General features: G+C 45.4%; 2 protein-coding genes across 6 annotated transcripts; one reads left to right on the top strand and one right to left on the bottom strand.

Annotated features, from left to right (window-relative positions):
• Positions 1-809: 809 nt before the first annotated feature.
• On the bottom strand, positions 810-10,650 carry FBXO2 (F-box protein 2). Of its 5 annotated transcripts, none has more exons than XM_074558255.1 (7): positions 10,511-10,650; positions 10,405-10,470; positions 8,240-8,508; positions 6,836-6,962; positions 6,649-6,744; positions 5,401-5,536; positions 814-4,123 (listed from the first exon to the last, which is right to left on the bottom strand). In XM_074558255.1, exons 3-7 carry the CDS (start codon positions 8,481-8,483, stop codon positions 3,989-3,991), a joined length of 738 nt encoding a protein of 245 aa, XP_074414356.1. In that variant the 5' UTR covers positions 8,484-8,508; positions 10,405-10,470; positions 10,511-10,650; the 3' UTR covers positions 814-3,988. The 5 variants fall into 5 exon arrangements, with proteins under 5 accessions (XP_074414359.1, XP_074414356.1, XP_074414357.1 ...); XM_074558256.1 differs by having other exon boundaries at positions 10,405-10,466; positions 10,511-10,640; XM_074558258.1 differs by having other exon boundaries at positions 810-4,123; positions 5,390-5,536; positions 10,405-10,626.
• Positions 10,651-10,700: 50 nt separating this feature from the next.
• On the top strand, positions 10,701-14,454 carry LOC102062855 (F-box only protein 6). The gene is made up of 6 exons (XM_074558252.1): positions 10,701-10,763; positions 10,880-11,193; positions 11,806-11,932; positions 12,617-12,712; positions 13,048-13,183; positions 13,939-14,454. Exons 1-6 carry the CDS (start codon positions 10,750-10,752, stop codon positions 14,083-14,085), a joined length of 834 nt encoding a protein of 277 aa, XP_074414353.1. The 5' UTR covers positions 10,701-10,749; the 3' UTR covers positions 14,086-14,454.
• The last annotated feature ends 227 nt before the right edge of the window (positions 14,455-14,681 follow it).

The following is a 14,681-nucleotide window of genomic DNA, read 5'->3' as shown; positions in this document are numbered from 1 at the left end:
AGAGTTTTTTCTCCTGGGAAGCTGGGAAGCTTCAGCTTCTCCCTGTTCTGCTACTTCAGAATGTGATTTGGAAAATTGTTTATCCCAGCATGTGAATTGTTTTTACTTAATGACCAATCCCAGCCAGCTGTGTCAGACTCTGAGTCTGTCACGAGTTTTTACTATTTATTCTTTTCTAGCCTTCTGTCTGAATCCTTTCTCTATAGTTTAGTATAGTTTTAATATATCGTAACGTAATGTAATGTAATGTAATATAATATAATATAATATAATAGCCTTCTGAGAACATGGAGTCAAATTCTCATCTCTCACCTCATCCTGGGGACCCCAACAACACAACAGGCAATTTCATCCTGCAGTCCAGGGTCTCTTTTGGAATTCTGTAGTTTTTATTTCATGTCCTATTGCAACAAGCCCCTGCTCCTGCTGCAGTGAGATGTTTCCCCAGCATCCATCAGCCCAAAGGGAGCTCTTGTGGCTTTATTGCAGCCTCTCTGGGAGCACTGATTGCACTGTGCTTAATGGCTCTGCACAGACCCAGCTGCAGATGAGTTGATTTGAGTGCCTGCAGGGGAGGTCAGCCAAGGGCATGGGTGATGGATCTGGGACTCCTGCCTGCCTGGGGAGGGCTGCAGAGCTCTGCATGCAGAGGGGATGGGAGAACCTGGGCATGGTGAGATACAGAGAGCCCTGCTGGGCATGGTGGGACACAGAGAGCCCTGCTGCTCTGGGGGAGACTCTGCTGTATTTGTGGGGTGCCCCAGTGAAGGAAGGAATGATGAATCTGACTTCATGCTCTTAGAAGCTAATTTATTATTTTATGGTACTATATTATATTAAAGAATACTATACTAAACTATACTAAACTTTAGGAGCCAAAACCCAAACCCAGCATCCAGAGCGGTGTGATTAATTACATCTCTTGTGTGTGGCATGGCATGGAGAGAGCCAGCAGTGGCTCCTGCCTGCAGCCCGAGTGCCCTCTGCTGTCACCACCCAGGGACCCAGCTTGAGGAGTGATTTGCAGAAGATTTCACAACTTTTGTGAAATTTGTAAAGCCGGTGTGTTTATTACAGCGCTGGTGCACGTGGGGATCGTTCCCCTTAAATGACATGTGTACCTCTGGTAACTCCAGATCCTTTTTAATCTCCCTCTCTAATCCATATGCATGCAATTTCACAATAGGTTCATACATATTTATTCTACTGATTTCGCTTTATATTTGCCCCTATATTCTTTTTTTTACCAGAAAAAACTCCTGGGTCATCCTGCCCTGTCTCCTGCAGCCTCTCTGTGTCTGTTTCAGAGTTCAAGGGGCCCTCCGTTGTCACTACAGGACACAAAATAACACAATGCTGCTCTTTTCAAGGTAAAAAAGGACTTTTTAATTTCTGACTCCAACATTTATAGATTTCCAAAAGTGACAGTGGATTGGAGGGTGACAGTGCCACCTGTCCAATGACACTGGACAAACCGACAGTCCATCAAATTTCTCCTCCTCCAGAAAAGAATGCAAAACAATAAGTTGTCTGTGAACCTTTGCTTCACACACTGCTGTGTGAGGAGCTCAGCTCCCTGAGCAATCCTTGTGCTCACCAGGTTCTGTGAGACTTCCCAGCTGAATTCACTGTAGCTGCTCTCTCTGCAATTCCAAAGTGTGTCCCCAGTGTGGCATTCACATTCTCTGAAAAATCCCTTCAACCCAGGATTTTCCTCCTGGGAAGCTGAGAAGCCTCAGAGAAAAGGAAAACAATTCTTATCTCATTTCCTTCTCCTGTGTTGTGCTCATGTGGAATGTGTTTGGAGATTGTTTACCCACAGGTGATTGTTGCATTGGTTTCATGTGAATTGTTTTGTCTCATTGGCCAATCATGGCCAAGCTGTGTCAGGACTCTGTAAAGAGTCACGAGTTTTCATAATTACCTTTTTAGCATTCTGTAAATATCCTTTCTGTATTCTGTAAAGCTGCACTAAAGGCTAAAGGTGGGTAAAGCAGCACTGCATGGCAGTGTGTGCAGGGTTAAGGGAAGGGAAACAACTACATTGTGAACTGATTCTGGCACCTCCTGGGTCAGAACTGATGTTGAACTCACAGCAGAGCCAGTGACAAATGACCTGGAAGTGTGCAGCAGGGCTGGGCTCTGCAGATGCCTTCCTGTACCTTCTCTGTGCCTTGAATGAATTCCCACTGTGTTTGAAATGCACTTGTGCTTGCTGTTACACTGCACATTAAATGCTTCCCATGGGTGCAGGGTGCTCAGGAACAGAGCATGTTCCTCTTTCAGGGACACCATGGAATTACACACAGCACAGTGACTCCTGATTGTGGAGAGAACTGGCTGACCTTCTCCACATAGACAAAAAACAGATGCTTGAGCACAGGGGACAAATACCCAGTACAAAAGAGGAAATCCACACACATTTGTGTCACTTTATTGTGTTTGCCTGGACTGTGGTGTGTGTGGCACCCAGGAGCAGCTGTGCAGAAAGCCTGAGGATGCTGCATGCAGTGTCCAGGTGGGAGCTCCTTCCTCTGCCTGCAGGCAGCAGCAGCCACTACTTGTGTAAAGGGCACTTAAATGGCAGCCCAGGGAGGGAAGGCAGACACATGGACACAAAAATATACTTTTTTTAGGCAACACCAGCTCTGTTAGGGGATGCTCTTCTGAGTGGAGTAACTAGCAGTGTCGCCCTGTTCTTCTAAGCCTTCTGATGTTTACATTTTTGTAATGAACCTTCTCATGCACTTTTCTGTAAATAATTATTGTTTTGCATTCTGTTCTGGAGAAGGGGAATTTGATGGACTGTTGGTTTGCCCAGTGTCATTGGAGAGGTGGCACTGTCACCCTCCAATCCACTGTCACACTTTTGAAAATCTAGAAATGTTGGAGTCAGAAATTAAACACCCTTCTTTTTACCCTGGAGATTCCAGTGTCTGTTTTATTTTGTGTCTTACAGTGACCCTAGCAGGGACAGTCTTGGCTCAGGAAAGCTTAGGGGTCTGTTCAGGATGGGGCACAGAGCCCTGAGGGTTGTCAAGAAGTCCAAGTGGGAGGCTGGAGTGCTGTCTTGTCAGCAAGCACAGGGCAGAGGCAGATGTGTTTTCTTGCAGACATGGCCAGCAGAAGTGGAGTGAGGCCAAGAGCTGTCTGTGTCCTGCCAGCAGAGTCACACTAGATGACCAGGAAGGGCTAAATGAGTTTATTTTCATTTGTTTCTGGACCCTATTTCAAATTTTTTCTAACTCAGTACTCTAAATTGTTGTAATCTCTTTCTCTGTCCACCAGCAATTACTCTCAGATGCCATCTCTCTGAGGGAGCCAAATGAAGCCCCAGGGCTGGACATCAGACATGTTTCTCTTTCCAACACTTCCCTTGATAAATGAAACAGTGTAAAGGAGAAAAGGATTCAACCTCTCTTGCTTTGCATTATCACTAAAAATTAAACTATTAGTGTAGACAGCCAAGCTAGAGCCCCTCTGTGGTAAACAATGTTATCATAAATGCAAGAAGCCAAGGTTCTCACTGCAGGTCATGGAAACAGCTGAGAATTAGGCTCTGGGTTTCCCTGATATGTTTTGAGACACAGGGTCTGTGGTTTTCTTTATTCTTTTCTTCCCACTCTAACTTCCAGGAAATATACTTAAGGAATCCCTTCAAGTTAAGGAGTGCCCAAGTCAGGGGAGCAGGTAGGAGAGATGACTCAGGCTGGGTGCTAGGCATTAGAGACTAACAGAGATCTGCAGGGTTTTAAGGTGATCTCCTGTCTGACAGAGAACACCAATGCGAGGTGCATTCCCAAATTCATTCACATTTTTGCACGGTCCTCTTGAGCTGGTGGCTCCTGGCACCTTGCACACACATTCCTACGCAGGAAGGCCAAATGCTCTACAGCCAGCAGCAGCACCACGCAGAAACCATCCAGAGGCTGGGGGATGGATGCCCTGAGGGAGGTGAGCTGCAGCATGCAGGTCCTGCTGAGCAGGGCTATGGCTCCAGGGTCACGCTGCTGCCGGTGACGCGGGCGCCGTACCAGCCCTGCCAGAACAGCGTGTCCTGCCCGCCGTGCTCAAAGCGCACAAAGCGCACCCCGGGCCCGTAGCTGCAGAACGTGTGAGAGATCTGGGGGACAAGCAACAAAATGGATGTTAGTAAGTGTCAGACCACCACTGTCGCAGACATTTCTTCATAGAAGTCCTTTCTTTGGGATTTGTGTATCTTCTGGGAAGCAAGAATGTAAACAATGTTATTGGCTGCTGTGAAATGTAGCAGGTGTCCCTGTGATTGGCTCATCTTCCATGTGTACCATTAAGAGCCAATCACAGGAGCAGCTCAGAGACAGATTCCTTAGACACAGAACTTTGTTATTCATTCTTTCGATTCTATTCTTAGCTTAGCAGCTCTCTACAACCTCTCTCCTTATTCTTTTTAGTATAGTTATAATGTATTATATATCATATATCAATAAATCCAGCCTTCTGATCAAGAAACAAAATTCTCGTCCTTCTCTCACCCTCAGGTCGCTGTAATACACCACAAACTGATCATTGTTCAGTGCACAGAGCCCTCAGCCCCACTGGGCACAGGCAGACCTGCCAGGCTGGGTAACAGTGGGAAAATTCACAGTGGGAGAAGCTTTGATCCCATTGCTGGGGCATTCACAGTGGGAGAAACTTTGATCCCATTGTTCCAAGGGCACTGAATCACTCCCAGGTGGACACTGTGGGTCCAGTTGTGGCCCCTCAGTTTGGGAAGGACATTGAGAGCTTAAGCATGTCCAAACAAGGCTGGAGAGGGGCTGGGAACACAAACCCTGTGAGGAACCACTGAGGGAGCTGGGGGTGTTTACCCTGGAGAAAAGGAGACTCAGGGGTGACCTTATCACTCTCTGCAACTCCTGAAAGGTACCTGAGCTCAGCTGGGGCTGGGCTCTTTCTCCAGACAGAGCTAGAACCAGAGCACACAGCCTCAAGCTGCTTCAATGGAAATTTAGGTTGGATATTAGGAAAAAGTTTTTCATGGAAATAGCAATAAAGTTCTGGAATGTTCTGCCCAGGGAGGTGGAGGAGTCCCCATCCCTGGGTGTGTTTAACAAAGCCTGGATGTGGCACTGGGTGCCAGGGTTTAGTTGAGGTGTCAGGGAACGGGTTGGACTCAATGATCTTGAAGGTCTCTTCCAACCTTGTGATTCTGTGACATCTCCTGCACCTTACACCTGCTAGTGCTGACTCAGCAAGTTTCCTGTAAAGCAGCCTCCCTTTTCCTTTTTCAGTCACAGGATCCTGGCTCCAGAGAACACATGACAGAGCCTTCTCCTCCCCTTGGAAAATTCTGCTTTAAAATTTTCCTGATTCATGTAGGTTGGGGTGTCACCTGCTGAGCCCATACCTGTAACTCACCTCAGTCCAGCTGCCATCATTTCCCTCTGGGATGGTGACAGTGTCACTTTTGTACTCAGCCAGCACGTCCTCATCCTCAGAGAGCAGCTTCACACACAGCTCATAGAGGCAGCCAGCATCACTACGTCCTGCATACCTACAAGGAGAGCCCAAGGTGTTGGCATTACCTGTAAGAGCTCTGCAAAGGCTCCACCACGCTCACCAGGTTACTGCAGCCTTGCTTTGAGATGGAAATCTGCAATGGTTCTGAGCCCAGCCCACCACCCACCCTCACTGACCACAGGAACCTGAGCTTTGGAGTTCATGTGCTCCAACAGTTTAAAGCCTGTGGGAGCTGCCTGTGAGCCCTGTCCCACATCCAGAGTCCTGGGAGCTGAAGTTTTAAGGCCCAATATATATATTTATTTATATAATTTTAAATATAATTCATATATATATATATTATATATATTTATATATTTTTACATATATACTATAGTTATGTAGTTATGCATATTTATATTTTAATATTTTATATCTATTTTACATATAGTTTTATGTATTCTAATATATTTTTATATTTTTATATATAAAAATATTTTTACTATTTTTTATATTTTTATATATTTATATATAAAATGTATATTTTATTTAAGTATTTTAATCTATTTTAATCTATTTTAATAATTGTTCTATTTATAGATTTTTATATATCATATATTTATTTATATAATTATATATATAATTTATATATATTTATACAATTTTACATATAGTTATATATTTATGTGTATTTATATTTTATAGTTTTATACCTATTTTATATATTTATATATAAAATGTATTTTTTCTATTTTAAATATTTTATATTTTTTATAATTTTATATTTATAGATTTATATAATTTTTATATATCATGTATATATATTTATATATTTTTACATATATATAATGTCATTATATATTTATGTGTATTTCTGTTTTCATATCTATTTTATACATAGTTTTTATATATTTTTATGTATAGTTTTATCTATATTTTATGTATAGTTATATATATATTTTATGTATAGTTTTATATATATTTTATACCTTTATATATAATATATATTTTTTATATTTTTAAATATTTGTAATATTTTTCATCTCTTTTTTATATTTTTTTATTTATAGATTGAGATGGATAGATGGATAGACAGCCTATGCCCTCCCTCTCTTCCTTATCTTTCTTAACCCTCTGCCTGTCCCCAGAGCCTTCCTCAATACTTACCAGTCTCTTACCATGATTTTAGGCTGGCTTGTATCCATCAGCTCTTCCCAGTAGCCCTCAGCCCTCAGGTCAATGACCTGAGCCTTTCGACACCACCTGAAACATAAAACGTTCATTGGGATCACATTCCCTCCTGGGAGAACCAAAAATGCCCCCTTTCCTGAGGGAGAGAAGAAAGCAGCCTTACTCATAAGATGTGACAAAGTATTTATGGACTTCTTCAGTAGGAAATTCTTTTCCAAAGTCCCCTGGGAGCTCTTCAATTTTCCAGCCATCACCTCCATTCTCTACCTCTCCCCAGTGCTCCAAGCCTTCTGCAAATGGCAGAAAAGAGACTTGGATGAGTCCTGTGGATGTGGGGAACTTGACCATCTCCCACTGGAACCTTCCTCTGGCTTGTGAAGGTTTGATATTAGACACAGCACTGATTTCATATGTGCTGAGATGGAGATGTTTGTTATATGGAGATATTTGTTAAGTAGAGGTCAGGCAAAAACCTTTGGTCTAACTAATCACACCAAACTTTAACATTCCCAAAAAGTGGCTGTGTATGTGTGGGTTTAAGAAAGTACTCCAGGGAAAGAATTTAGGTATTCTGAACAGTGTCACAGCACACAAACTCTGGGGACAGGTGCTGATTGCTTTGTTTCTAAGTTTTCTAAAGCACTAAGTGGTATTTTCTGAAGCAGTAAGACCTTAAACATCAGGGTTTTCAGGAGGCAAACCTGGATGTTGGAAAAGCTTGCAGAAGGTCGCTTGTAACAAAATGGGGAAGTTGTGTTGATGCTGCTTTGGTCTATGATGTGTGAAATTGTTGCTGCTTGGGTTGTGAGGCTTGGTTACTGCTGCTTATTGCCAAGCAGCTTACAGCTCTGGCAAGTGAAGGTCACAGATTCAGAATGATGGCACATGGGGTGTGTGCCCAGTCTCTAACATGGGCTGAGGTGAGGAAGGAAAAAACATGATTGTTTTTTCTGAGCTGCTCCAAGGACAGAAGCCTGAAGGGCTTGGTGAGCTGAGGGCAGACTCACCCCTGAGCTGGGAAAGGCTTCATCTCTCCTGTCATGGCTTGGCAAGAGGCAATACAGAAACAAATGCCACAGCCATTACTGTGTTGGATGGTTTCTACAAAGGACATGTCTGTGTCTCAAACATGATTTAGATCCTTGCAGAGGTTAGATAAAGTGAATGTTATGTAAAAGCCCTTTGCAAAGGCTGATTATCAAGAGGTTTTGTGCTCATCAAATGATTTGGCTGCACAGATTGAGTGACTTGACTCTTGGCAAGGAGAAAATTCTGCAATCTGACAGCAATTAAGATATATTTTCAAAGACTAGACACACACAATTCTCAGTGACTGGTCACCTCTCTGTCACCCTGAAGCTTGTTGTGATGTCTCTCAAGGGCTGATTATCAAGGGCCTTTGTGCTCATCAAATGATTTGGCTGCACAGATTGAGTGACCTGACTCTTGGCAGGCAGAAAATTCTGCAACCTGACAGCAACCAAGATCTATTTTCAAAGACTAGATAAACACAATTCTCAGTGACTGGTCACCTCTCTGACACCTTGGAGCTTGTGATGCCTCTCACCTTCACCACATGGGTTCTTGATGAGATTCCTCCTTTTCTTACTGAGGAAGTAGAAGCTTTGCCAGTTCTCCACATCTGACTCTGCTCTGGTGAGGCCTTCCTGCTGGCACTTGAGGACCCACAGGGCAGCTCCATCCACCAGGTTCCTCCACTGGCAGCAGACCAGGCGGCACACCAGCACCAGCTCCACGGCAGGGAGGGAGGCCAGGATCCGGACCAGCACTGCTTCAGGGAGGGACTCCATCCCTGGGGCAGCTGGGCACAGCTGTCTGAGACAGGGTGGAAAGCAATGGTCAGGGTTTCCCACCCTCAGCAATGCCAGACACGGATGCAGGGGAAAAAAAGGGAAAATTAATATGTTATCTGTCATAGACATATTTTATGAAAAATCCTTTCGTTAGGATTTTTCTCCTGAGAAGCTGAGAAGCCTTAGAGGAAAAGAAAAACAATAATTATCTGCTGCTGTGGGATGCAACAGGTGCATCTTTGATTGGTCCATGCTGGTTGTTTCTAATTAATGGCCAATCACAGTCAGCTAGCTCAGACTCTCTGAGAGTCACGAGCTTTTTATTCATTCTTTCCTATTCCTTGCTAGCCTTCTGATGAAATCCTTTCTTCTATTATTTAGTATAGTTTTAATATATCATTTCTTTTAATATCATATATGTGATAAAATAATAAATCAGCCTTCTGAAATATGGAGTGAAGATTCTCATCTCTTCCCTCATCCTGGGGCCCTTGTGAACACCACCACAGTTATCTGAAGGCAGGATTTTTGATTCCTAGCCTCAAGATCTCCTGTTCCTCATTACATTAATAGCCTGAAGCAGATTACTATTTTTATATTCTAATTAAAAGCCCTGAATTAAATCTGCAAATGTATGTATTTGACCACTGAGTTTGTTCATTTCCAGGCTGGAATCAGGCTTCCAGAATCTCTGCTGCTATAAAAATCAGCTTCCTAGTAATGATTTCCTCTGCAGAGGAAGGCACAGGGGTGCTTGTTCTGCCTTTAAGAACATCCCTGATTACAAATGCTGCAAAGCAGTACTCAAATATCAATGTTAAGCTTCTTGCCAGCCACCTTTGCAGTGGTTCATTCCATATCTGACAGCCTTTCCCTCAGAGTGCTGGCACTTAACCAGGAGCCTGTATAAAGTAAAGGTCTGAGCATAACTGAAAATAACTCAGCTGGTATTTTCTAATATTCTAATGTCTATGGCCTCATTATTGGAGGAATAAAGTCAGAAGTGTTTGCTCTAACTCCATGTGCTAATTCTGAACTCCAAGCAGCTCTCTGCTGCCCTGAGGCCCCAGGTGCAGGTGCTGCAGGACTGTGGCAAGATGAGTGTGCAGATTCAGAGCCCGTGAGGGATGCACTGTGACACTGCTTTGATGTCAGCTGAGTCCCGGTGCTGGGAAGCTGCTGAGATTGCAGCAAACTGCATGGATGCAGCCAAACTCCTCAGGAATGACTCATTAAACCTGGAAGAGCACTAAGAACAGAGGTGAAATACTCTGGCATACAGCTAAACAAAATACAGCAGTGCGAAACCTGGTAAGGAAGGGAAGAAACTGGGAGTCACTGCTGTAGCAGCATCCTACATCCAGAGTTCAGATGCGTCCTCTATCTGCACTGCATCCAGCAAACTGTGATTTAAAACTCCCAGACAGAATTAGTGATTTCTTATTCTCCCCACACTTCCAACCCTCCACCACAGTCCCGACGGCCGAAACGTAATTTTTTAGAAGCAGGCGGGAGGGATCATGCTGGTTTCATCTCGTACAGGAATTTCAGAAGCCCCTCCAGCTCCCTGCGTGCTGATAGAGCACTGTTAGCGAGGCTTCCTCCGGCACTCGGAGAAGGACGGGGGCTCCTCTCCTATCCTTTTTCCTTTCCTATCCTTTTTCTTTTTCCTTTCCTTTTTTCTCTTTTCTTTTTCCCTTCATTTTTTCCCTTTTCTTTTTTCTTTCCTTTTCCCCTTCTCTTTTTTCTTTCCCACCCCAGCCAAGCACCCAAACCGGGACGGCTTTGCATCACGGCCACTCTCCGTGGGTGAGGATGCAGCGCGCATCCCCTGATGAGTTCGGGTCACACTCCTCCTTCCCCAGGAGACACCCCGGGAATCCCGCGGAGGCTCAGGAGGGACACCGAGCGCTACTACCTGATCCGCAGGGGCCGCTCCGAGCTGGGCTGCACCGAGCACGGCTCACGGGAGTGGGGCGCCTATCTGAGAGAAGCGGGACCGGTCAGAGAGAAGCGGGACCCACCTCGCGGCCCCGCCTTGTTCCGCACGGGTCTGGTCAGAGAGAACCGGGACCGGTCAGAGAACCGGGACCCGCCCCGCGGCCCCGCCCCGCCCCAGGCCGGCGGCCCCGCCCCAAAGCAGCTCGGCTCTAAAGCAGCCCCGCCCAAATGCGGCCCCGCCCCTAAAGCAGCCCCGCCCAAACGCGGCCCCACCCCGGCGGCCCCGCCCCCTGGCCCCTCACATCCGCGTCCGGAGGCGCCGATGGGCGGAGCCAGGTGGGACAGAGCACCGGGGACCGGGCCCGGGGGTTGCGGCGGGAGCGGGCCGGGGGCCGGGCGGGCTCTCCGCGGCGCTGTTAGTCACGAGAGGAAATTGCCTTCCCCTCCGGCAGCTCGGCCCGTCGTGCCGCGGATCCGCCCTCGCCCTCCCGCGGGCCGCGGCCTGCCATGACCAGCATCGGGGACCTGCCCGAGGACGTGCTGGTGGAGCTGCTGTCGCTGCTGCCCGCCCGGGAGCTGCTCCGTACCTGCCGCCTGGTGTGCTCGCAGTGGCGCTACGTGGTGGACCTGAACACGCTGTGGAAGCGCAAGTGCCAGCGCGATGGGTTTTATCGTCAGAGCTATGACAGGAGCATCTCGGACTGGAAGATCTTCTATATGCTCTGCCACATGAAGAAAAACTTACTCAAAAACCCTCGTGCTGAAGGTTGGTTTCGTTATTTATAATAAAGGACTAAGAGTTTCTGAGCAGTCTAAATGAGTCATGCCTCAACTTCTGCTTGTGCTGTGGGACTGTCCAGCTGTTGGGTTTAGCTCTGCTAGGTCAGATTTATAGCTCAGCTCCTGCAGTAAAACTGCTGTAGATAGATACATAGATATGTATTTACCAATACTTTGTGGTTTTAGCCAGAAAAATCTGGAGTCATAAGGCCCCAGTACAGCAGGCAGTGACAATTAATTTGCACTGCAAGTACAATGTGGTAGTGAAACGATCAGGGATTGGATGAAACATTTGGGCAGCTGGAGAACTTTTGTTACCAAAGACTTGACTAATATAACTACAGTAATCCTACTTTATTGCTGCTGCTGATTTTCTGATGAGGTCAGAAATCTGCTGCCCGCTGTCCTAGATGCTGACAGCCACATAAAGGTAATGACAGCATAATGACAGGAGTCACAGCTGTAGGAAAAATACAGTGGATCTGAAAACATCAGGTAGCTTCCTAAAATTCTCCTGTTGCTGATTCTAACAAAGCTGAGATCCCGCTGGTAGCTGGAGTGAGGTCCTAACCCTCACCTTGGACATCTGTGTTTTTAGAGAACTTCAAGCACTGGACAATTGATGCCAATGAAGGAGATAAGTGGAAAATTGAGGATCTGCCTGGAGCTCATGGAAGTCATATGTCAGACCCCAGAGTACAAAAATACTTTGTCACTTCATATGGGTAAGAACTGGATTCCAGTGGAACTGGGAAACCTGCTCCCTCCCACCTGCCTGAAAAGGCACCATGGTTAGAAGGCTGGTGGCAGGTCCTGAACCTTAGATCACCTGTGGGAAAAGGAAGGAGCTTCATTAACCCTTTATACCAGTTAATCTAAAGAGATGGGTCCTGCTGAGAGAATTGATCACAGCAGGTGCTAAATTTCTCTGCCTACCAGGAACTTCCTGTAATTTTTATAGTTAGGATACTCCACATGGGATCCCTGCTTCTCCTGTCCCAAAGGTGGTGGAGAAAGGTTGATTGAGAAAATCAACTGTACTTACATGGCAAGGTCAAAGCTCTGTAAGCTTCAGGAGCGGTGGGTGTGTCACACAAACAACTTGTAATAAAAGCTGTCACCAGAGGAGGATCAACAGCTTTTACAAGCACTAGGCATTGGTTTCCTGTTACCAGTACATCAATACAGAGACTCCTCTTAATCCAGCTTGTAGGTAACTATTCTTTTTATCTTGGGGTGAAGCTAATTCAGTTCATTTTCTTGTCAGGTTCTGGCTATGGAAAAGGCAGGGTTTAGCCAGGTCAGCTGTGTGGGCCTTCGGGATCTGGGTGGGTATTAAAGCTGTCAGGGAAAGGACAGCAAGAGAGAAGTGTTCTGTAGAACTGGGAGTATTTCTATGTCTGTTTCAGGCCATGCTTCAAGTCTCAAATCATTACCCTGGATAAAGAAGGCTACTGGAATCAGCTGATGGATGAGATACGGCCTGAAATTACAGTCAAGGACTGGTGAGTGGAAGCACTGAAAAGTAGAATTTCTAGCATTGGTCTAGAGGTAAGCTAGGCTTCTGGAGCTTTTCATGCCATAAAATCAGTTCTTTATTCTTTGGGAGTTATTGAGTGAAGAAGCTAAATCTAAATTTACTTAATGGACTATACAGTGGCAATCCTGTGAAGGGTGGGATAGCTGTAACTTCCACAACTTCTCTATAGCTATGGGGATGACACTCCTTTACTCCTTTTCCTCTGCAGACAGGGATCCCCTTGGAGACTGCTTTTGAAAAATAAAGGCCACTGAATGCTGTGTATACAGCCCTGCTCCTTGATTCCTCCTGCCCCTCCAGGTACGCTGCCAGGTTTGACTGCGGGTGCCGCTATGAGCTCACGGTGAGGCTGCTCTCCAACGACTGGATCTGCCTGCAGGAATTCCATCCTGAGCCAGTGGTCATTGAGCAGTGGAGCGATGCCCAGTGGAGAGAGGTGAGCAGCAGCCAGGGAGGCAGGAGCTTCACTGCAGTGTTGTGACACTGGTGTGTTGCAAGTCTTACTTGGCCAAAAGTGCCAGTGGACTTTCTCTGCTCTTCAGCCTCCTCTGCTCTTGCTGTTGATGATGCTGAAGAAGCAGTGGTGTCCTGAATGAGACAGCTAATATTTTTAGGTGCCCAGCATTTTCTATAGAGTATCCTGTGGGCTTCTGTGTTGTTTTAATGCAGTCTTTTAATTGTTTCTTGGTTGTATGTAAGATTCTCTCTAAATAATTAAATAACAAGAGCAGATTTCAGGGCCTTTTTTGATCAAAAAACTGCTATTTAAAAATAGCAAAGTATTGCAGACTTTTCTTAAACTGCTACAGGTGTTTAACTGGTTTGATTTGCTGTACATTCTGCATTAGATGTCACTTAAACATGCACTTAAAAATCAAGCTTAATGTTAGTGTTACAGTTTGATGCTGGCACGATGTCAGCTCTGAAATTAAGGTTTATCTTTTATAGATGGGATAGCTTAGTTAGCTTAACACAGATAGGATTCTGGGGAGAAGCCTGAGTGAGAAAAGCTTCTTTCCTTCTCCTGTCACCCTCTCCTCCCCAAAAAAACAGGGTATGGTGCACTTTCAGTGAAAGCTATCTTGGCTCAGGAAGGGCTCACTCTAAGACTCATACACTGTAGTTTTCTGAGCTTCTAGGTGAACACTGATTTATTCAGGCAAATTAAGAGGAATTCTCTTTTCTGTGCAGATTTCTCACACCTTCCAGAATTACCCAGCAGGAGTTCGTCACATCTGGTTCCAGCACGGCGGCCAGGACACCCAGTACTGGGCAGGCTGGTATGGGGTGCGTGTGACAAACAGCAGCATCACCATTGGGCCCCCCAGCTCACTGTGAGCCACTCTGGAAGGGTTTGCTTTTACCTCAGGACTGGAACCAAGTGGCCTCAGGTGCACTGTCTGCCTGTTCTGTCTGGGTGTGTCCTAGCTTTGTCTTGCAGCTCATATTCACAGTAGAATTCAGCAGGCCCAGCCTTTTGGGAGGGTGTTCTGTCTTCATCTTCCATTCTCTTCTACCATGGATGCTACTCCAGTTACTGGTGTCCTTCCAGAGAAAAACTGGGACAATTAAATATGGGATCTATCTTTTCTAGTTAATACATTATTATGCTAACACACAGAGACTTAAAGACACTTTCATGTTTATGGAATATAGGAAAGATAAGGCTAAAATGCTTAATTTCAGATTATAAATGGTATCTACAAGGACTCTGCCACAGCTTGTATGGTATTTTCTTTCCTGTTTCAGTGTTAAGATTTATGATCTGCATCAGACCTTTCATAGCATCAGGAAACTGTCACCCCTTGTCCCTAAGTGCTGTGTCACTGGTAGTGAATTCCTTACCCTTTCTCTAAGTGTGTATGATCAAAATGATGCAAAACAGTCCCTTGGTGTTTGAATAAAGAGGTAGAGAAAGAGGAGGTAAGAAGTCC

The sequence above is a fragment of the Zonotrichia albicollis genome, chromosome 25 (assembly GCF_047830755.1).
Source record: "Zonotrichia albicollis isolate bZonAlb1 chromosome 25, bZonAlb1.hap1, whole genome shotgun sequence".
Taxonomy (NCBI): Eukaryota; Metazoa; Chordata; class Aves; order Passeriformes; family Passerellidae; genus Zonotrichia; species Zonotrichia albicollis.
The sequence above is the reverse complement of the archived record's forward strand: the minus strand, read 5'-3'. Positions and strand labels throughout refer to the sequence as shown.